Here is a 20,890-nt window from a genome sequence, read left to right as displayed (position 1 = left end):
CACAAAAAATCCAATCTTGACTTTAATATAAAAAGCAGGAAAAAAGAACAGAAAAAAAGATCAATAAAGAAGGATGCTCCCCGATAACAAAAAACAAAAAGAAAAAAAAGAAAAAAAGAGAGACAAAACAGAAAGGGTTGAAGCTGCCTGCATGCAACTGAGATTTAAAAAAAAAAGGAGAAAAAAAGTTCAACATAATCATTTATTTTTCTCCCTAACATTCAGGTCAACAAAGTCATTGTCATTGCTAGGCAGTCATTCGATTCCAAGACAATCATCACAGGTTTGAACCGACCCTTTCGTTTAACCATTCAAAAAACAACAGCAATAACGCTGTTAGTACTACAGCGCGCTCAACGTTCGCCCTTTTGAACTCGCGATGAGACTCTTTGTTTCTTCTGGTCGCCAAGCTTACCGTTAACAAACGCATGTACTAGTTGGGATTCCCCCAATTTTCGCGACCTTGACCGAATACTCTCGAAGTCAGCACTACGGCGTTCATGCATAGGGAACAGTTAGAAAGTTAACTTCGGGAGTTCCCACTTTCAAAAGAGGCCTCTACTTCCAGTGTTTCTGACTTCCAGTTCATGCATACGGGCCCAGAGTGTCTTTGTTCACGACGTAGCGTGCTTGTGACGTCATAGCTAGAGTAACCTCCCCTTTGTAACTTGTAGTAGTAGTATGGACCTTGAAATTATCGGCCCTCGTCACGCTTCAATGCGTGCAGACGTGACGTGTCCTCGGAGATCTATTGTGTTGTAAACGATAATAGGTCCTGTCTCCCAATCGCTCTCCCCCCCCCCCCCCCCCCCCTCTGTTCACTTGATATAGTAGGTTTATTGTGGAATGTATGTATGGTTAGGATGCATTGGTATGAATGGTGCGTTTTTACTTGTTATGCCATGTACTTATATTATGTTTTCTTTTCTTTTCATGTGTCATCAGACACTGCTTTCTGGTGTACGTTAATTAAAAGTCACGTTATCGCAACCTCTGTCTTGGCGTCTCATTTATGCTTCCTGGCCTATTTTCCTCCTTCCACTCCACCCTATCACAGTATAATCACTGATTCATAACATTAACTTATGATGCTGCATTTATACATTGTAGAGTCTGGTCAAGTAGTTGTTGGTGTACTTTGTTAATTTATATTTTGACTATTGAATAGCAATACGGTTGTTACGCGTGATTGTTCTGAAAAGTGACTATTACATGATTGTTCTGAAAGTCTACTATTTATTTCATCGTAATCATTGTAAGCCCTCATACGTGATTGTTCTGAAAGCTTACTAATTTACATGATTGTTCTGAAACTCTACTAAAGGTAAACTAAATGTTGTCAGGTATGGAACAATATGTATACCCCTGCCCAACGAAGTTGGAGGGGGGTATACTGGATTGTGTATGTCTGTATGTATATGGAACAATATTTTGATACAATGATACTAAATCTTAAGTGATATTGATATTTATACCCCAGCCAAATGAAGTTGGAGGGGGTATACTGGATCGAGTCACTTTGTCCGTCTGTCTGTGTGTATGTTTGTATGTAAATGGAACACTATTTTGATACAATGAACCCCCGCCCAATGAATACAAACTCAACAAGTAATACGTTTCATACATTGAACATGTCTTCTTTATTGTTCTCAACTCAAAATTGAAATTAAATGTTCAAAGACAAAAATTATTTATAATCTTCAAAAATGTAATGATTCTTCTTGAGTATTCCCAACTCAAAATTCAAGTTAAAGGTTCACTGAAGGGACACATAGAAACTTTTGAATTTTCCTCTTTGCCATGCTTAGGTGACTAGGTCACCAAAATGGATCGAAAGGCATGGCAAAGGGGGAAAATGGAAGCTACTTTTTTCCCCTTTAAAGACGAAAGGCACAACAAATAATTTTCACAAATGAAACCTTTTTTTTATGAACTAAAAATTCAAGTGGAGGGGAAAGACATGTTTGCCCCCCCCACCCCAGGAACAGCTGCCCAACCCCCCACCCCCACCCCCGTTTCCGACGCCAGTGCACTGAGTACGTACGCACACACACACACCACACATGAAAGCTACATTTATTAGCACATCTGTTCAGTTCAGTGACACTTTTTTTTTATTACACAGCAACCACCAGGGGTAGGGGTATACATTATTATTGTTCCATATCTGACAACATTTCACGGGTGAAGCAAGTTTACCTTTAGTAGAGTTTCAGAACAATCATGTAAATTAGTAAGCTTTCAGAACAATCACGTATGAGGGCTTACATGATTACGATGAAATAAATAGTAGACTTTCAGAACAATCATGTAATAGTCACTTTTCAGAACAATCACGCGTAACATACGGTTGATGTGAGTACAGCCGCGGTCATTTTGATTCAGCCAGGGTGAGGTGTTTGTCTACTTAAAAGACCACTGGGTCGACGTACTGTAAATGTAACCAGGGCCGGACTAGGCGAAGAGGAGGGGGGGGGGGGTTGCCAGTGGTGGCCCAGGGGGATGTCCCCCCTGGCGGCAGGGGCGGATCAGTTCATTTTATGGGTGTTTGTTTTCAAAAGTATATTGTGAAGATATGGGTGTGAAGGCGCGAAGCGCCGAGCCGACGGCGCAAAGCGCCTAGCTTGCTAGGGGGGTCCGGGGGCATGCCCCCCCCCGGAAAATTTTGAAAAAAAGGATGCAAAATGGTGCAATCTGGTGCATTCTGAGGATGATCATTACCAGTTTCAGGCAGCAGATTTTGTCACTGATTAATACCCCAAAAATTGAAACTCAATGTAAAATAAAGAAATGCATGCCTCATTCAATATTTTTATTTTTTGGCTGGGGGGGGGGTCCGGAAACCCTAGAACCCCCCCTCCCCCCTCGTTGTGGGGGTCAGGGGGCGAAGCCCCCTGAAGCTGATGGGTAGGTCATATTCTGAGATAGGAAAATGGTCGCTCCTTGCATGAAACGGCATAAAATAAGCAATAATAAAAAAAAATTTAAATAAGTAAGGTACATGTTTAGGCTAGGGGGGGGGGGGGGGGTTGCGCAACCCCCATAACCCCCCCGGTAGTCCGGCCCTGGTAACGTTTTGTCAGCGTTTTGAAAATAATTAAACGTTCCAATAACCTCGACATAGGCCAATACATGTATATAAATTTTATTTTTATGGTATTACGATACAGCGGCGCTGGTCGTTACACCCGGCCGGGGGTACTGTTGACATTTAGAATTACTGTTTCCGATCGTTATTTTATTTGTGTGTGTCGTTTGACAGTGAAATTTTTTTCCCGCTCCCCCTTTTCCACCATCCCTGACAACATGACGCCCAAAGGGGCATAAATCCGCAAAACTCAGTACTCCACGTCCCGTAACTCTCACAACAAAATAATGGCATCTGACAGCAGGGGATAAAGTACACAAAAAGGCATGTACAGGTTATAGTTTCTTCTGCGCAGTTGTAGATGCATGGCTACTCTTTGCATCGTTCACATTCAAGAAGATGTGAATGTGCCCTGCTTCAGACAAGTCGTGATGGAGAGATACCGATCACTTGATTTAATGTCATGCAGTGTCAGACTAATGTAAACAACAGATCAACCGATTGAGTTTTTTCAGTAATGCAGCAGTCCACATAATGGCCTACACTGTAAACTTCAAGCCATCTCGGTGACACATGGAGAATGAAAATGCACGTTTGGACTGTAGTATTTGAGTTTTTAATACATGACATGTACAGTTACGCATGTGCAGACTTTACCAACCCTTCTTTTCTGCAACTTTGTACAAGATATCTCGCTGTGTGTGTTTGTGGGGGGGGGGGGGGGGGGGGGGGGGGCTCTCTCTCTCTCTCTCTCTCTCTCTCTCTCTCTTTCTGTATTTTCTATGATTCAATCTATATTTTGTACGTGCGTCCGTCTTTACGTGTTGTATAAAGGACAGGTTGGAAGAATAGGCTTTGCCTAAAACCTTTATCCTTTTGTAATAAAGGTCTGAGTCTGAGTCTCTCTCTCTCTCTCTCTCTCTCTGTTTCTGGCACACACACACACACATTGTCTGCTCTAGCTCCCCATGTAAACTGCCAACTTACTATATATTTTCACATGTTTTTGTTTCAGAATACCATATGCAGAGAGAGAGAGAGAGAGAGAAAGAGCAATTTATTAACACTACGAACATGGAATTTTGGACAAGTACTGATGTTTTCTCACAGGCTGTGACTGATGGTACAACATAAGCCAGCAACATAAACAAAGCGGAAAACATCAACAACACAAACCAACAACCATCAACAACAGCAACCAATTCTTCCTTGTCAAAAATTAAAAAATATTTTCCGTTTAAAACTTATCATCCATGGAGTGTGAAGTGAAGAAGGGGGAAAACAGCAACCCACCTTCACTTATTGTCGCTCTTGAAGAGCAAGTCAAAACAGCCACGGACAAACTTTTGTTGACAAACTTCTCAGCATGCCTTGAGATTTGTCACAATGTGGTAGCCGCTGCCAGGAACTGCGAGGATGCTGACCCCGACATAGTAGAAAGGTGAGGATTAGAAAAGGAGAAAAAGAGAGAGACTGACTGAACGAAGGAAGAAGAAAGAGAGACTGACTGAACGAAGGAAGAAGAAGGAGACAGACTGACTGAACGAACGAAGAAGAAAGAGACAGACTGACTGAACGAACGAAGAAGAAAGAGACAGACTGACTGAACGAACGAAGAAGAAAGAGACAGACTGACTGAACGAACGAAGAAGAAAGAGACAGACTGACTGAACGAACGAAGAAGAAAGAGACAGACTGACTGAACGAACGAAGAAGAAAGAGACAGACTGACTGAACGAACGAAGAAGAAAGAGACAGACTGACTGAACGAAGGAAGAAGAAAGAGACAGACTGACTGAACGAACGAAGAAGAAAGAGACAGACTGACTGAACGAAGGAAGAAGAAAGAGACAGACTGACTGAACGAAGGAAGAAGAAAGAGAGACTGACTGAACGAACGAAGAAGAAAGAGAGACTGACTGAACGAAGGAAGAAGAAAGAGACAGACTGACTGAACGAAGGAAGAAGAAAGAGACAGACTGACTGAACGAAGGAAGAAGAAAGAGACAGACTGACTGAACGAAGGAAGAAGAAAGAGACAGACTGACTGAACGAAGGAAGAAGAAAGAGACAGACTGACTGAACGAAGGAAAAAGAAAGAGAGACTGACTGAACGAAGGAAGAAGAAAGAGACAGACTGACTGAACGAAGGAAGAAGAAAGAGACAGACTGACTGAACGAAGGAAGAAGAAAGGGACAGACTGACTGAACGAAGGAAGAAGAAAGAGACAGACTGACTGAACGAAGGAAGAAGAAAGAGACAGACTGACTGAACGAAGGAAGAAGAAAGGGACAGACTGACTGAACGAAGGAAGAAGAAAGAGACAGACTGACTGAACGAAGGAAGAAGAAAGAGACAGACTGACTGAACGAAGGAAGAAGAAAGGGACAGACTGACTGAACGAAGGAAGAAGAAAGAGACAGACTGACTGAACGAAGGAAGAAGAAAGAGACAGACTGACTGAACGAAGGAAGAAGAAAGAGACAGACTGACTGAACGAACGAAGAAGAAAAAGCTGACTGACTGAAGTATTCATTACAGTAAAGTCTGTAATGTAAGGTCCATCTGGGGAGAGAACACGTACCTCCCACTCCCAGGCAATGACAAATAAACCAGTGCTGCTAACTTTCTGTTGCAAGGAAGCGACCCGGATTTCCCAGCAAAGGGATAATAAAGTGATAAAAAAGAAATGAAATAAAAATTATGTTTGTTTGTTTGTTTGTTTGCTTAACGCCCAGCCGACCACGAAGAGCCATATCAGGGCGGTGCTGCTTTGACATTTAACGTGCGCCACACACAAGACAGAAGTCGCAGCACATAGGCTTCATGTCTCACCCAGTCACATTATTCTGACACCGGACCAACCAGTCCTAGCACTAACCCCATAATGCCAGACGCTAGGCGGAGCAGCCACTAGATTGCCAATTTTAAAGTCTTAGGTATGACCCGGCCGGGGTTCGAACCCACGACCACGGGGCGGACAAAAATTATGTGTTGATATGCTATTTAATTTAGAGTGTGTGGCATAACATGTTGATTTTATCATGGTAGTAAGTATACTCATATATGTAAACAGTATTGTGCACTTTTATTTATTTGTTAGCTAGGTTGTAGTTTTATTGTATATTTTTCATCGTGTTCGTCTGTAGACTGGACAAAGTGCGAGAAGCAGCAACAGTGATCGGCATTCAGGCGCTGGCAGAACAAGGGGCATGGAGAGATGTGATTCCTTTCGTGGAGCAAGTCTATACTCATGCTGCTGCTTGCCCTGCTACCATCATGCAGATGTGGTGCGTATATATTGTTCATGTAAATGTGTATTCTTCTCTGTGGCTGGGAGAAAGGATCGGTGCTCATTGGCTTGCTTAAATGCATACACCGATTAGAATAGAAACAGATCTGGGATCACAAAAGCTGAAATGACGTCATGCGGTCACACCTATCTCGAGAAATAAGCGTCGCACAGAACCAGCGCCCTACCATTATTAAACCATGTTTGTTTCGGATGTTTGGTTTTTTTGCTCTGAATTTTACCTTATTTCCTCAATAGCGATACCATTCTAGAAGTAAAATAAGCTCTAAATCCAGGCATTGTGTCTGCCAGCTTTTTGCTGCATGCCCAGGTGCGAGAGTACATGGTGTGTCACACACTCTTCAACACATGGCTGGAGTGGGACGACCATGTCAACCACGCTGTCTGTGGCGCCATAGTCAAGTGATACTGTGAAAAAACCTTTTAAGACTCCCCAATTTGGGCGGGGATGTAGCTCAGTCGGTAGCGCGCTGGATTTGTATCCAGTTGGCCGCTGTCAGCGTGAGTTCGTCCCCACGTTCGGCGAGAGATTTATTTGTCAGAGTCAACTTTGTGTGCAGACTCTCCTTGGTGTCCGAACACCCCCGTGTGTACACGCGAACACAAGACCAAGTGCGCACGAAAAAGATCCTGTAATCCATGTCAGAGTTCGGTGGGTTATAGAAACACGAAAATACCCAGCATGCTTCCTTTGAAAGCGGCGTATGGCTGCCTAAATGGCGGGGTAAAAACGGTCATACACGTAAAATTCCACTCGTGCAAAAAAACACGAGTGTACGTGGGAGTTTCAGCCCACGAACGCAGAAGAAGAAGACTCCCCAATTTAAGACTTCCCCCTTGTAAGACCCTGTTTACTCAGACTTTTTGTTCATAACCTCTGTAAATTTACCCCAGTTTTAAGACTCCCGCCTTTTTAAGACCTGATTTTCTCAGATTTTTGAAGGTCTTAGAAGCGGGGGTCCCACTGTAGCATTGCTCTAAATCCAGGCATTGTGTCTGCCAGCTTATTGCTGCATGCCCAGGTGCGAGAGTACATGGTGTGCCACACACTCTTCAACACCTGGCTGGAGTGGGACGACCATGTCAACCACCCTGACTGCGGCGCCATCGTCAAGATCTATGTCACCACCGTGCTCGCACCGTTGGGTGCCTTCAACCTTATCCCACAGGTAATCTCGAGTTCTTTTGCTTTTCTCACCTGTGATAATTAGATAGATTTGTATGTGTGCTGTTGGCTCAACAGGGGATAGAGTTAAACTGGAAAATTCATTATTTTGCAAGATAAAATTGCACAACAAAAGCAAAACAAGCAAAAAACTGAAATGTATAAACCTGTAATTGTAAATATTTCATTTGATCGTTTTTTTCCTGACAGATCTCATGCAATCACTGTATTTTTGAATTAGTTCGACAGGTTGGCATATAAGAGTGATCGTTTTATCCGAGACCCAAAATCCATAATTGTGAATTTAATATCATATTCTTACTCCGAATCACATTAGCATTGAGTCACCTGAGATGCTTATCACTGAAAAACGCTTACCCGGCTAAAGAATTTAAAGGGAAGCAACCCCATCACCAAAACGAAAGTGAAAGTAGCTTTGGTAATGGGCCAGTACACCGGGAGTTACCTCCCATACGGGTGTATGCCATGTCACTTCCTCTAGGAACACGTGCCTATTATCATACGTCTTTTTCACCTCGGAGAGGACGGTTCACTTTTTGACGCTCTGTGGCTGACCTTGTGTGTTTGAGTGACACCCGCCGGCCACGTTACCCAGCTTGTCTGCTCGCCTTGCCTACAGTTTGGTGAGCTCGTTCCCGTTTGTTGTTGGTTGTTTGCGCTGTTTCGTTACTGTACGTTGTCCGTTTTTTACGGACTTGTGTGTCAGTGACTTGCGTGTTTCGCCATTTTGTTGTGTGAGTTAGTTAGCTAACTCGTGTGACTTTGCTAGTAGCTCTGCGTGCCCTCTTTCTGTTTGGGCAAGTGTAGCTTTAGTATTTTGTTGACGCGTAAGCGTGTGTGTTTACTGTGTTTTCAGTCGTTTTGACTTACTTTTCAGTAAATCTTTTTGGCTTTGCCACGTGTTGTTGACGTTTGTGTCAGTGTCTTGCGTGTCGCCATTTTGTTGTGTGAGTTAGTTTTCTAGCTCGTGTGACTTTGTTTGTAGCTCTCCGTGCCTCGGCTTGTGGGGCAAGTTTAGCTATAGTATTTTGTTAACGCATTAGTGCGTGTGTTTACTGAATTTTCCAGTCGTTTAGACTTATGTTTCAGTAAATTTTTTTCGCGTTGCCACGTGTTGTTGTCAACATGTCTGATTCAGACAAGCGCCGTGGCAAGTCGGACCCCAAGGGGAAAATTAAGGCTAAGTCTTCCTCTTCCAAAGCAACGTTACTTGTTACAGACCAAGAGCGTAACACTTTGTTGGCTGTACCAATTTCGGCGCCTAGCGCTGTTACTACTTCTGCTTCTTTTGCGGCGCCTAGCGCTACTGTTACTTCTGCACCTGTCTCTACATCGGAGACTTCGTCTTCTTTGTTAGCACCTGGACAAGGTGCGTTGGTTTCCTCTCTGTTAAAGTCACTGGTTCCAGAAATCCGCAGCTTGGTGCAGGCAGAATTTCAGCGTTCCGTCGCCAGCAGTTCGGCGTTTCCGGCATCTGGCAGTGACGTCCGGGCATTGGCTTCCGTGTCTTTGTCCTCCACTTCCGGCTTGGAGCAGCGTCCTCCCTCTTCAGCGTCGGTTGGTAAGCAGAGCTGGTCCGATAGCCCTCGTGAGGCGCCTGGACGTTCTCCTTCGGGGGACAGCTCTTTCGCATCGGGTCACGACCGATACCTTGCTGATCTTTCATTTCCGGCGATAACCTACGAGGCCCCGGACTTGTTCGAACAGCGGCGGCAGTCGGTTTCGACTGCCGCATTTCCGGCACTTGCCGGAAGTGATGATCCGTCCGCTCCGGCACGCTACGGCGGTCGCGGCAGGATGGAGTATTCACTGACTTCCGGTCCTTCCGGATCGCGAAGTCAACCAGTGCAGTCTTCACTTCCGCATTTTGCGGTTCCGTTGACTACACTTCCGGTTTCGGCCGGAAACGCTTCTTCCTCTTCTGGTGGTTCCTTCCGGATACCAGATAGTGGATTACAGCGTGCGCCTTCCGGCTTTCAAGCGCCTAGGCTTGAGCAGGCATCACTCCACTCAGTCGGGGGAGTGACGTCAGCTCATCCAGCTCCGGTTTTTGCGGATGGTCGTCCTGCTTACCCTTTACCTTCACAGGATTTTGGGCGGCAGGATGACGTTAGTGCTCAGGCTTTTCCGGTTTCCGGTTTGCCAGGGCATGCTTCTGCTTCCGGAACTGGTGACTTCGGTCATGGTTCCACGTGTGACTATTCTGATGCTCCATCAGTGGTCAGCGAGGAGTCGCGGGGCGTGTTTCCGTCGAAGCTCAAGTCTGTTCTTGACGTCGCGGCGGAAGTAACGTCTCGTTATTTTCCTGAAGGGGTGGTGGCTGCGGACTCTTCCGCATCATTCGTTCCTTCTGCCATGGCGGACTTCCGGCCGGCACAGGAGGATGTTTCTTCCTTCCGGTTCGCCGAGTCTCCGTCAGTGGCTTACCAACTTTCGCATTCACTGGTTCGTCCAGCACATGCGGGGAGTGGTATTCGGCCAGTGCCTGTTCCGTTACTGCTTCCTTTTGGTCCAGTTCCGGAATCAGCTCAGCAGTGGGTGGCTTCAGCTGCCCAAGCCTCTTCCTTCGTGCCTACGGCCAATAGGAAGCTTGGCATGCCCAATCAGAGCCAGAATTGGCTGGCGTCTTTTGCACTCCCTAGGGCTACCCTTCCGGTTTCCCGGGAATTGCTGCCTCTTCTGACTAAACCGATCAAGCGTGATTCGGTTTTGCCGGTTTCCGAGGCTTCCCTCCTCTCTGCTGAGGAGGTTGGACGTCGGCAGATCGAACTGTCCTCCATTGCGGAGACTCTCGTTCGGGCTCTGTCTCGGGCATTGACCGATTCGCTAGTTCCTTTCACTCTCAGTGAAGAACAGAATGCGGACGATGTCTCTGCGCTTTTGGCCGCATTGGCCAAGGTCAATGAGGAACAATTGCGTCTTTCCTCCCTGCAGTACACCCAAGCGGTACTCTGCAGGAGGGATCTCTTCCTCTCGCAGTCCCAATTCACGGAACTGGCTACTAGGGAGACCTTGAGAGTCTCCCCGGTCTCAGAGGAGTCTCTCTTCTGTCCGCTGGCACTGGATGCCAGACAGAAGGAGATTCAGTCAAACAAGGACAGTCAGTTCCTTGACTACACTCTGAAGGGGGTGAAACAGTCTCAGCCTTCTAAACAGAAGCAGGCTCAGACATCGTCTAACCCCAAGCCAGCTCAGAAGCGGCAGGCTCCGCCGGCCGCTCGTGGTGGGAAGAAGAGGACGGCATCGGGGAGGGGGCGTGGCGGCTCTGGAAGTAAGCCACACCCCCAATGAAGCGCTCCCGATCTCACCTCCCTCCCGCCCTCCACCTTGGTGATGGCGGGAGGCCCCTCCCGGGCACTTTCTCGTTGGATGTCGGTAGTAGACAGCCAATGGATTGTGGGAGTGGTGAGATCGGGCTTCCGTCTACTCTGGCGGGAGGAAAAGGCGCCTCTTACCCGAGTGCCTCCGCGGTTCAAGCCCCCCTTCTCGCAGGAAGCACGTTCCGTCTTGCAGTCGGAAATTGCCTCCCTGGAGCAGAAGGGCGCGGTGGAGAGAGTTCGGGTCCACAGCTCCCTGGGATTTTACGGGCGTCTGTTCGCTGTTCCCAAAGCATCAGGAGGATGGCGTCCCGTGTTGGATTTATCTCTCCTCAATACTTTCTTGAGGGAGATAAAATTCAAGATGGAGACGCCAGCCTCTGTCCGAGACTCTCTCCGCCCAGGAGACTGGGTGACCTCGATCGATCTCACGGACGCATACTTTCACATTCTTATGCATCCGGCCGACCGGAAATGGCTTCGTTTCCGGTGGGGAGATCAGATCTACCAGTTTCGCGCACTCCCTTTCGGGCTGTCTCTCGCACCATGGATTTTCACCATGGTGGTGAGACAGGTCTGTGCACTGGTGAGGTCCCAGGGTATCCGTCTGCGGGCTTATCTGGACGACTGGCTCATCATGAACCAGTCCCAGAGCGGCTGTTCGCAGGATACCCTGACGGTTCTTCGAGAATCCAACTCGTTGGGGTTCTCGATCAACCGGGTAAAGTCGGAGCTGACCCCGTCACAGACATTCACTTATCTGGGGATGTCTTTCGACACGGTCGCTTGGACTGTCCAGCCTTCTCAGAGAAGGGTGGACAAGCTCCAAGCCCAGATTCGCTCCACTTTACCTCTCCTGATGGCTTCCATCCGCTCGCTCGCCTCCATCTTGGGGCAGATGGAGTCTATGGCTCTTCTGGTTTCACTGGGCCGGGTCCACAAACGTCCGCTTCAGTTCGCGCTGAAGCCGTTTGTGGACTCTCCTCTGGTGGACTGGGACGCCCTCATCCCTTTGCAGGGATGGTTCCAGTCTGCGACCCTTCCGTGGTTGGACACGGAGTGGGTCTGCAGAGGTGTTCCGATCGTCGTGCCCCTCCCCGACCTGGACCTCTTTACAGATGCGTCCAGGGAGGGTTGGGGGGCACATACAGATCTTCAGACTACTTCCGGTCTGTGGACGACGGAGCAGTCCTTGTGGCACATCAACTTGCTGGAGCTAGAGGCAGTTGCTCTAGCTCTGGCCAAGTTTCTGCCCTCCCTGTACGCCAAACATGTTCGTCTGTTTACAGACAACATGACAGTGGCGGCGTACATCAACAAGCAGGGAGGCTCGCGGTCCCCGTCTCTCTCGGAGAGGGCTTGCGAGATCCTGGTGTGGTGCTTTCAGCATCATATCACGATCTCGGCCAGGTACCTTCCAGGGAGGCTGAACACTTTGGCGGATGCGCTCAGTCGTTCCGGTACAGTGCTTCAGTCGGAGTGGACGATCACTCACGGGGCACTGCTTCGCCTTTGGGCCCAGGTCCAAAAGCCTCTGGTGGACCTTTTTGCCACAAGGTACTCAAAGAGGCTTCCGGTGTTCGTCTCGCCATTCCCGGACCCTCAGGCATGGCGAGTGAACGCTCTGGACTTTCCCTGGACGGGTCTGGAGGCGTACGCCTTTCCTCCCTTTCCGTTACTCAGCCGAGTAATCCGGAAAGCGGAGATGGAGGAGCCGGCCCTTCTTCTTCTGGTCGCTCCTCTGTGGCCGTCGCAGGTCTGGTTTCCAGATCTTCTTCGGCTCGCCCAAGGGCCCCCCATTCCTCTCGCACTCGTGCGAGGGGAACTAGTGCAGCCCCGAACAGGCATTCCACACGAGGAGCCCAGTCTTCTGAAGCTTCACGTGTGGAAGTTGTTCGGGACTCGCTGAAGCGCTCTGGGGCGTCGTCTTTGACTCTGGACTTGGTGGCTCGCTCGCATAGAGCGTCCACCTCTTCAGTTTATGCTTCCCACTGGAAGGCATGGACTGCCTGGTGTTCAGCTAGAGGGGTGAGTTCGGTGGCTCCGCGCTCTATTCAGGTCGCTAACCACCTCTCTTTCATGTCTTCGCAGGGCGCCTCAGTCTCCTCGTTGAGGGTCCGGCGCTCCGCTATCTCGGCGACTCTTAAGCAGATTGGTCGTTCTGTTCGAGTCGGGGGCGTTATAGCTGCAGTCATTAAAGGGGCTGCTCTTAAGGAAGCTAAAGCTCGTTTGCCCGCTCCCAAGTGGGACTTGTTTTTAATCCTGGAATTCCTTCGTTCTGCGGATTTTGAGCCTTTAAGCGAGGCCAGTCTGTTCAATGTCACTCGCAAAGCGCTGTTTCTCCTTTTGTTGGCTACGGCCCGACGGGGTAGCGAGGTCCACGCCCTGTCGGGTCAGCCTGGAGATATCTCCTTTGAGCCGGACGGTTCCGCATCTTTGCGTTTCCGGCCTGATTTCCTGGCCAAGAATCAGTCTCCGGGGCAGGCCTCTCCGCTGGTTAGAGTTAAGGCTCTGACCAGCGCGTTGGCCCCGGATGACCCCGATTCGGTCAATTGCCCTGTGAGGGCACTTCGTCTGTACTTAGCCCGGACTCAGCCGATTCGGTCTAGTTCTCAGAAGTTGTTGTTTATCTCTCTCCTTACTAGGCGCGAGAAAGATTTGTCGAAGGTAACGTTGGCCCGGTGGGTGTCCTCGCTCATCAAGCAGGCTTATGAGTGGAGTCGCACAAAGAGGGGGGGGGTTATGCCCTCCTTGCCACTTGACTCGGCCCGAGCCCATGAAACGAGGGCGTGGGCATCCTCTCTGGCAGTTCTGCGCTCCAGACGTCTAGAGGAGGTGCTGACAACTGCGTATTGGCGTTCCGAAGATGTTTTCATAAACTTTTATCTTCGGGACGTCACAGCTCTTCGACAGGATGGCTCCAGAGGCCTTCCAGCGCTCATAGCAGCAGGCCAGTTCCTGTCCAGAACTTGATGGTGAGTTTTGATTCATTTCTAGCCCACCGCCTTGTTGATGTTATCTGCTAATGTGATTCGGAGTAAGAATATGATATTAAATGGAAAATTTCCTAAATAAATTATCATTTAATTAATATACTTACCCGAATCACATACTGTATTCCCTCCCACCTGCCCCGCTTATGGTTTTAAGATTTTTTAAAGCCGTATGATAATAGGCACGTGTTCCTAGAGGAAGTGACGTGGCATACACCCGTATGGGAGGTAACTCCCGGTGTACTGGCCCATTACCAAAGCTACTTTCACTTTCGTTTTGGTGATGGGGTTGCTTCCCTTTAAATTCTTTAGCCGGGTAAGCGTTTTTCAGTGATAAGCATCTCAGGTGACTCAATGCTAATGTGATTCGGGTAAGTATATTAATTAAATGATAATTTATTTAGGAAATTTTCCAGTAAAACTGATTTTGATATTTGCTAGTTCAACCACTGCTCCACATTCACAGGGAACTTTTATATTTTTTCCCTTCATAAAAACAAAAGGCCTATTTTGAATTCACAGTTAAATTTATTCAGTTGACTAGTAAAATGTGCAAGGTTAGGTTTCTCCTAGTTGTTAATTTTCAAAGGAAAAGGAGGCGCTTTGAACTATTTTTAGGATTTGCGCCATATAAGTATACTATCCTCATTATTACTATTAGTGCAGGGTTTGGCCTGGGAGAAAAAGGCAATGGGACATTTGTCCCACTCAACTAAATTCGGATGGGACATAGTCGAAGGCAAAAGATGCATGCACGCGTTTTTGACCAAAGATGCAAAATGGTGCAATATGGTGCCATCTGAGAATTAGCCGCTATATCGTGTTATATCTGTATATGTGTGTGTGTGTGTGTGTAATCTTATGTAAAGTGTACATTTGGTGGCGCAGTCAGACCTGTTTACCCTTACGATTTTGGCGTAATTTATTACGATTTTCTGCAAAAAATACGACATTCCACTATCCGTGTCAAAACTACGATTTTCATAAATTAAAAAAAAGTAAAAAAAAAATTTGTTTTTTTCAATGGCAAAATGGGGTGAAAAAGCACAGGACTGACCAGAGATCATGTCTGTCTGATGAGACGCTGGAGAGCCTTCTAGTGGTGAAGTCTCGCCCTCACTCATTTGGCAAGCGCAAGTACAGTAGAGAAGCGCTTGACACACTGAAAAAGGCCTACTACGAGCAAAAGAAAAAGAATCAGTGATGCATGTGCTTTTGATGTGATCTTCTTTGAATTTATGATGACTACAAAAACTGACTGATGTGTTTTGTTTGTGAATGATGTGTGCATGATTGCGTTTCACGTTTGTCATGTGCGTTGTAATTGGCGACGAATGCTGGATGATTACTATTTTTGTGCCAGGATTACTATTTTTGGGGCTGAGCATTACTCCAAAACACTTATGGGGGTAAACAGGTCTGCGCAGTGGTACGTAATCTCAATGTGCCCTTTGACGCACTGAAGGGAATTTTGATGGGACATATTCAGATTTAATGCGCCAATGGCGCAGGGCGCACTAGTAGATGAAACCCTGTTAGTGTATTCACCAAAACAGACTAAAAGCTTGTTGGTTATATCTGTTGTTAAATGTATATTTTCAGGTTGTTGAGCGGTGTTCAACCTTGACCTCAGAGGAGCGGCAAGCGCTTCTGTCACCAAAGATAGCAGCATCCTCAGTGCAAAAGATTCCAGGTCTTGTCAAGTCTGTTCCTGATCACGGAGACCAAGTCAAAGACCACAGTTTGCTGGCGTCAGATGAAACACGCAGCACAGATGAAGTCAAAAGCGACCGGCCTCCATCAGGTAAAACTGCTGTTATCGTTATAAATAACAAAGTCTTAAACAGAGCTAAAAATAAAATTTGGAGAGTCAGGAGTCATGCATGCTCCATGCAAAATTGTACGTAAATCCATGTTTTGCATTTTTCAGGTGCCGCACACATTTTAGCCATGTTGGTACCGGTATTCAAAATAGGTCTTGTTTTGTGTCAACTAATGTAAATCATTCTTCTTCTTCTTCTGCTTTCATGAGCTGAAACTCCCTCTTACACTCGTGTTTTGTGTATGAACGTTTTTAGCCCGCCATTTAGGCTGCCAAACGCCGGGGGAAAGCATGAATGGTATTTTTGTGTTTCTATAATCCACCAAACTCTGACATTGATTACAAGATCTTTTCCGTGCGCACTTGGTCTTGCACTTGCGTGTACACACGAACGAGGATAAGGCACTATAGCATAAATGCACATAAGTTGACCGGGGAGATTTGAAAAATCTCCACCCTTGGTCCACCAGGTGTGGCGGGGATTTGAAAACACGAACTTCCGCATGGGAGCCTGGTGTCGTATCCACTAGGCCATTGCGCCAAATCATTCAAGTCAGTGTTACCTGTGGGGCATCTGTCAAAAAGGAGGTGGTGAAGGGGGGGGGGGGGGGGGAGGGAGGGGGGGAATGAAGGATGGTGCTGGAGATTTACATATATGACTTGTACTGTACTGTAACAAGAACTTTTATCAGTGCACCTGACTAGTAACGGAAGGACTGACTGATAAAACTGCATGTAATAGATACATGTATAATCATGATTGTTAGTCTGCTCTCTCCCCTTATTTCCAGCAGCATTAAAACACCTAAACAGTCTCTAGTGGAAATGAAAGTAGAGGAAAAGGTCGGCTTTGGCTGAAGTTTAGGGAGTTGTCGGTACATGTACTTAGAATAGAGAGTGTGTGCATGTGAATGCCCATTTACATTCAGGTGCATAAGACACATGAATATGATCACACTGTTCAGATTGTTAGTCTGCTCATCCACGTTACTTTGAGTAGCATTAGACTGATGGTTGTGGCAATTAAAGTGTTCGGCAAAAAAACAACTATCACAACTTTGGATGGCCCGAATTCAGCATAAACTGTAACCTGTCACGATTCACTGGTCTGCTTCTCTTTGTCAAGGCCTAACAATGGTCAGGTAACTCTTGGAGGTTTTAATGTTGTGCAGGCAATTGGTTTCCTCCCTTTACCTTCTGATAAGCTATAGTAGCCAGAGTAGGCAGTCTTTACTGGCTGGGTTCACCAAAACTTCACCATAGAGTTCAGTGGTCCTCGTGTTATCAGGCCCCTCCAATGAAAGGCCACCTCCCAATTGAGGACAGGTTAATTTTGCTGTCCCTTTGTCTACTAACTGAACCCAAGAATCCTTTGCCTAAACAGGCTTCAGCAATGTAGGGACACCTTTTTGCTGGTCCCATGGGTGTCCTTTCCTTGCGTGTAGTCAAACCTGCCCTAACGACCACCTCTTGAGAACAATCACCTGTCCAAAACGACCATCCCATAAAGTCACCAACGGGCTTTTTCTCTCTCTATTATCCCCTTTTCCATAATGACCACATGTCTATAAAGACCATGTTTGATCGGTCATAATACACAGGTTCCACTGTACCAGACTTATTCTACATTCCTGAAATACAGTGGAACCCCCTTTTTAAGACTTCCTCCCTTTTAAGACCAGTTGTTTTTTTCAGATTTCTTGTTCATACCTCTGCAAACTTAGCCCCATTTTAAGACTCCCTCCTTTTTAAGACCAGTTGTTTTTTCAGATTTCTTGTTCATACCTCTGCAAACTTAGCCCCATTTTAAGACTCCCTCCTTTTTAAGACCAGTTGTTTTTTCAGATTTCTTGTTCATACCTCTGCAAACTTAGCCCCATTTTAAGACTCCCTCCCTTTTAAGACCAGTTGTTTTTTCAGATTTCTTGTTCATACCTCTGCAAACTTAGCCCCATTTTAAGACTCCCTCCTTTTTATTTAGACCTGATTTTCTCAGAGTTTTGGATGTCTTTAAAAGGGGGGTTTCAATGTAGTCTGTTGGTGTTGCAGGTTACAGAATCATCACGCTGTACCTCAACCTTGCCAGACAACTGTATCGCCGCCTGGCCAAGAAAGGCTGGTGTCAGCAGATACGCAGAGCGTCCAAGCTGTTCTTCCTCATTTCTTTCATCATCCTCGCACTCATCCATGTACAGACAGGTAAGCAAAGGCTTTCTTATCTTCTTCTTCTTTTTCTTCATCTTGTTCTGTGTTCACTGCCTGAAACTCCTAAGTACACTCTTGTTTTTGCACGAGCTGGTTTTTACGCGTATTGATGGTTTTTACCCCGATTTCAGGAGATACATACTTGGTCTTTTCGTGTTTCTAAAACCCATCGAACTCTGACATGGATTACAGGATTTGTTCTGTGCGCATGGGGTCTTGTGATTGCGTGTACACACGAAGGAGGTAAAGGCACTAGTGGGCTTTGATTTTTGGGTTCATATTTCAGGGGTCCCCCTTCTTGCAAGGGCTTCAACAATGTGAGATTAGGTCTTATGAATGGAGGTACAGTCCAACCTGCCCTGCTGACCGCCTCTCATTTACAACATGCTGATTATGACCACCCCAAAGGATCCTAGAAGAATTCTTTTTTCCTGTATAATTCTTCATTCCATAGCTACCACCTGTCTATATGGACTGTGTTTGGCCATAGACCAAATAGCCTGGACCGCCAACTCGTCATGTGACCCTTAAGGTTACGACGCTCAACTTTCAGGGGCGCTTAGCGTCCAGTTTAAAAGGCCAGCGATTCGATGACAGTGAAAAGAAAGCACGCTCCAGTTATTTGTGACAATGGGAGGTGACAATGAACTGGATTTTCCAAAACTCCAAACTAAACTTAACAAAACTCATCGAAAAACATGTTCCATATGCACTTTAGCTGAGTTTATTTTAGCATTTTCAGAACTTACCTCGGCAACTTCGTCCATGTTTACAATCGACACCGGATATGACATCCCCCTGATTTCTGAAAGGCCATGAAAGCGTAGGTTCCTAAATGCGAGAGGCCGCTACCTCGTAATAGAGAGAAAGAGCGGAGAGAGAGCTAGTTGGCGGTCCAGGATAAATGGTCTATGGTTTGGCAGGTCCTTTGGATGTTGGTAAAGACAGGTTCAACTGTACTTTTACTGTCTCTATGAATAGAAAATCTGAGAAGACAAGGATTTCAAAGGGAGGATTAAAAGTGTTCTTTAATTTATATTGGATGTTGCTGGTGATTTCTTCATAGTCCTTATCCACTTTGATGTATTTAAGTACAAAAGACTTATGTATATGTTTTTATGTAGTCTTGTGTCTGTCATTGTCACTGTGTATTTTTTTGGAATTTTATTCACAAGGTTTATTGTGATCTGACTTATGTTTCAGATGTAACAGCCAACTTTAGTCGTGCGATGGAAGTGTGGAGGACTGCCATTCGATCTTTGAGTAGTATGTGGACAAGACCTGCCATCAAACAACTGTAATGCATTAAAAATCACACATCCTTCATGGCAATAATAGTTAGGATGACAAACTGACAATTAACGTCTGTTCGCTTATTGTTAGTGTTTCACTTGTGCTCCTTTTGATCAATACTGATAGCATCATTTCTTGGCATTGTAAGTTACGGAATAACAAACTGATATTTTACAAAGTGATCGCAGCTTGAAGCTGCGCTTGATTTTTCAGGAGCAGACTTTCACTGGTGATGGCATTGTGGGATAACACTACCTCATTTTATTAGTAGTAAAATTCATACAAATTTATTTTATTTTGTAAATACATGCATATTTGCTAAATAACGGCATGTTGACTCCTTTTCTCTTCCTGCTCTGACCAGTTGAAAATCCAGCGAACATAAATCATTAACTTTGACATGCTAGGTCTTTATTACTTCTATAGAAAATGCTGGTATTGGATATGGTAGCAGCTGTTACTCGTAGCAGTGCAGTACTGTCATCTAAGCGGTTGTTTTTGATGGTTCACTCGACACAGTAGGTGTTCGTACACCGATACACAGACTGTAGATAATTGTCTCATTTCTTATCCCACAAAGAACCAAAGAGACAGTTTTCAAGATCCTGTGTCATCTCTGTTTCTCAATGGAAAAAAAGAGCCCTCCCCTTCAACCTAATGTCTGATTAACCCAGATTGTTATACAGACATAAATGTTTTTGCATATCGTCAGTGAAATCGTGCGACATCGTAAGCGACTTTGCGCCAAAAGTCGCTTACGATGTCCCACGATTTCACCGAAGATAGTGTGTTAGGCAGAAGAAGCAACTTTTATCTTTACCTGCAGTCAGAGCCTTATGTTAGTCTTTGCACGGGGTAGTGCAGAAGGCTGCATATCAGAGCCTAGTGCATGAGCCTTCAGCTTGTAGGGCTGTGCGTGTTTCATTGTGTTTTTAGTGATTTGTTACAGTCTGCTGCCTCTGCATATTGCGTTAACACCATCTGCGTTGTCACTCTTGCAGGGGGCATTGATCCAACTTGGTTGTCCTGTGCAGAAATAGCTCAAATTGATGAGATGAGGACTGTGATAACTGTGATGATCGCATCACTCAAGCTTCTTGTGTAGGGTTTTAAAATGTACACTGTTGTCTGGCTAGGGCTGTTTGTTACAGAGTGTAGTTTTAAAGTCAGGATCACAATAGGTGATTTTTTAAAATAACTGTTGGGTTATTGGTTGTGAAAGCGTACACTTGCTTTTGCTCGGACAAATATTGACATGTGCTTCCTGTAAATGTGTTCAACTCACCCCGTCAATATGTTATAATGTTAATTTTCATGTCATCTCCTTTTGTCTTCTTCGAATAAAAAAACCTTGAAACACAGGATTACTGCAAAAAATGATTGTGTTCCAAAGGCAGTTGAACTTTTTCAACTGTTAGCCGTGTTACCAATTAATCTGAAAGAAATTAAAAGCTGTTCATCTTGAAGTATACTTGTCAAGGATCATTAACCGTGTTACCAATTAATCTGAAAGAAATTAAAAGCTGTTCATCTTGAAGTATACTTGTCAAGGATCATTAACTGGCTTCATTGCTGTACAGTTTTTACAACTGCAATAAATGTATCAAAGTATTCAAAATTGTGTTCCTTTGCACCTGTTCGCAATGCTTCTTCTCCAACCCACACAACCATC

At 45.8% G+C, this 20,890-nt stretch overlaps 1 protein-coding gene across 2 annotated transcripts; it reads left to right on the top strand.

Annotated features, from left to right (window-relative positions):
- Nucleotides 1–3,347: 3,347 nt before the first annotated feature.
- LOC138964827 (peroxisome assembly protein 26-like) lies at nucleotides 3,348–20,851 on the top strand. Of its 2 annotated transcripts, none has more exons than XM_070336865.1 (7): nucleotides 3,348–3,412; nucleotides 4,104–4,529; nucleotides 6,239–6,379; nucleotides 7,406–7,571; nucleotides 15,501–15,702; nucleotides 17,770–17,919; nucleotides 19,129–20,851. In XM_070336865.1, exons 2-7 carry the CDS (start codon nucleotides 4,342–4,344, stop codon nucleotides 19,224–19,226), a joined length of 945 nt encoding a protein of 314 aa, XP_070192966.1. In that variant the 5' UTR covers nucleotides 3,348–3,412; nucleotides 4,104–4,341; the 3' UTR covers nucleotides 19,227–20,851. The 2 variants fall into 2 exon arrangements, with proteins under 2 accessions (XP_070192966.1, XP_070192967.1); XM_070336866.1 differs by lacking the exon at nucleotides 3,348–3,412 and adding an exon at nucleotides 3,427–3,676.
- Nucleotides 20,852–20,890: the final 39 nt, after the last annotated feature.

This window comes from Littorina saxatilis, linkage group LG4 (genome assembly GCF_037325665.1).
Source record: "Littorina saxatilis isolate snail1 linkage group LG4, US_GU_Lsax_2.0, whole genome shotgun sequence".
Taxonomy (NCBI): domain Eukaryota; kingdom Metazoa; phylum Mollusca; class Gastropoda; order Littorinimorpha; family Littorinidae; genus Littorina; species Littorina saxatilis.
Note: the sequence above shows the minus strand (reverse complement) of the source record. Positions and strands in the feature narration are given on the sequence as shown.

Coding starts and splice junctions, on each gene's coding strand:
- LOC138964827 (XM_070336865.1), top strand. CDS start 4,342: ATGGAGTGTGAAGTGAAGAAGGGGGAAAACAGCAACCCACCTTCACTT. Junction 4,530..6,238: donor GACCCCGACATAGTAGAAAG/GTGAGGATTAGA, acceptor GTTCGTCTGTAG/ACTGGACAAAGTGCGAGAAG. Junction 15,703..17,769: donor AAGCGACCGGCCTCCATCAG/GTAAAACTGCTG, acceptor TTGGTGTTGCAG/GTTACAGAATCATCACGCTG.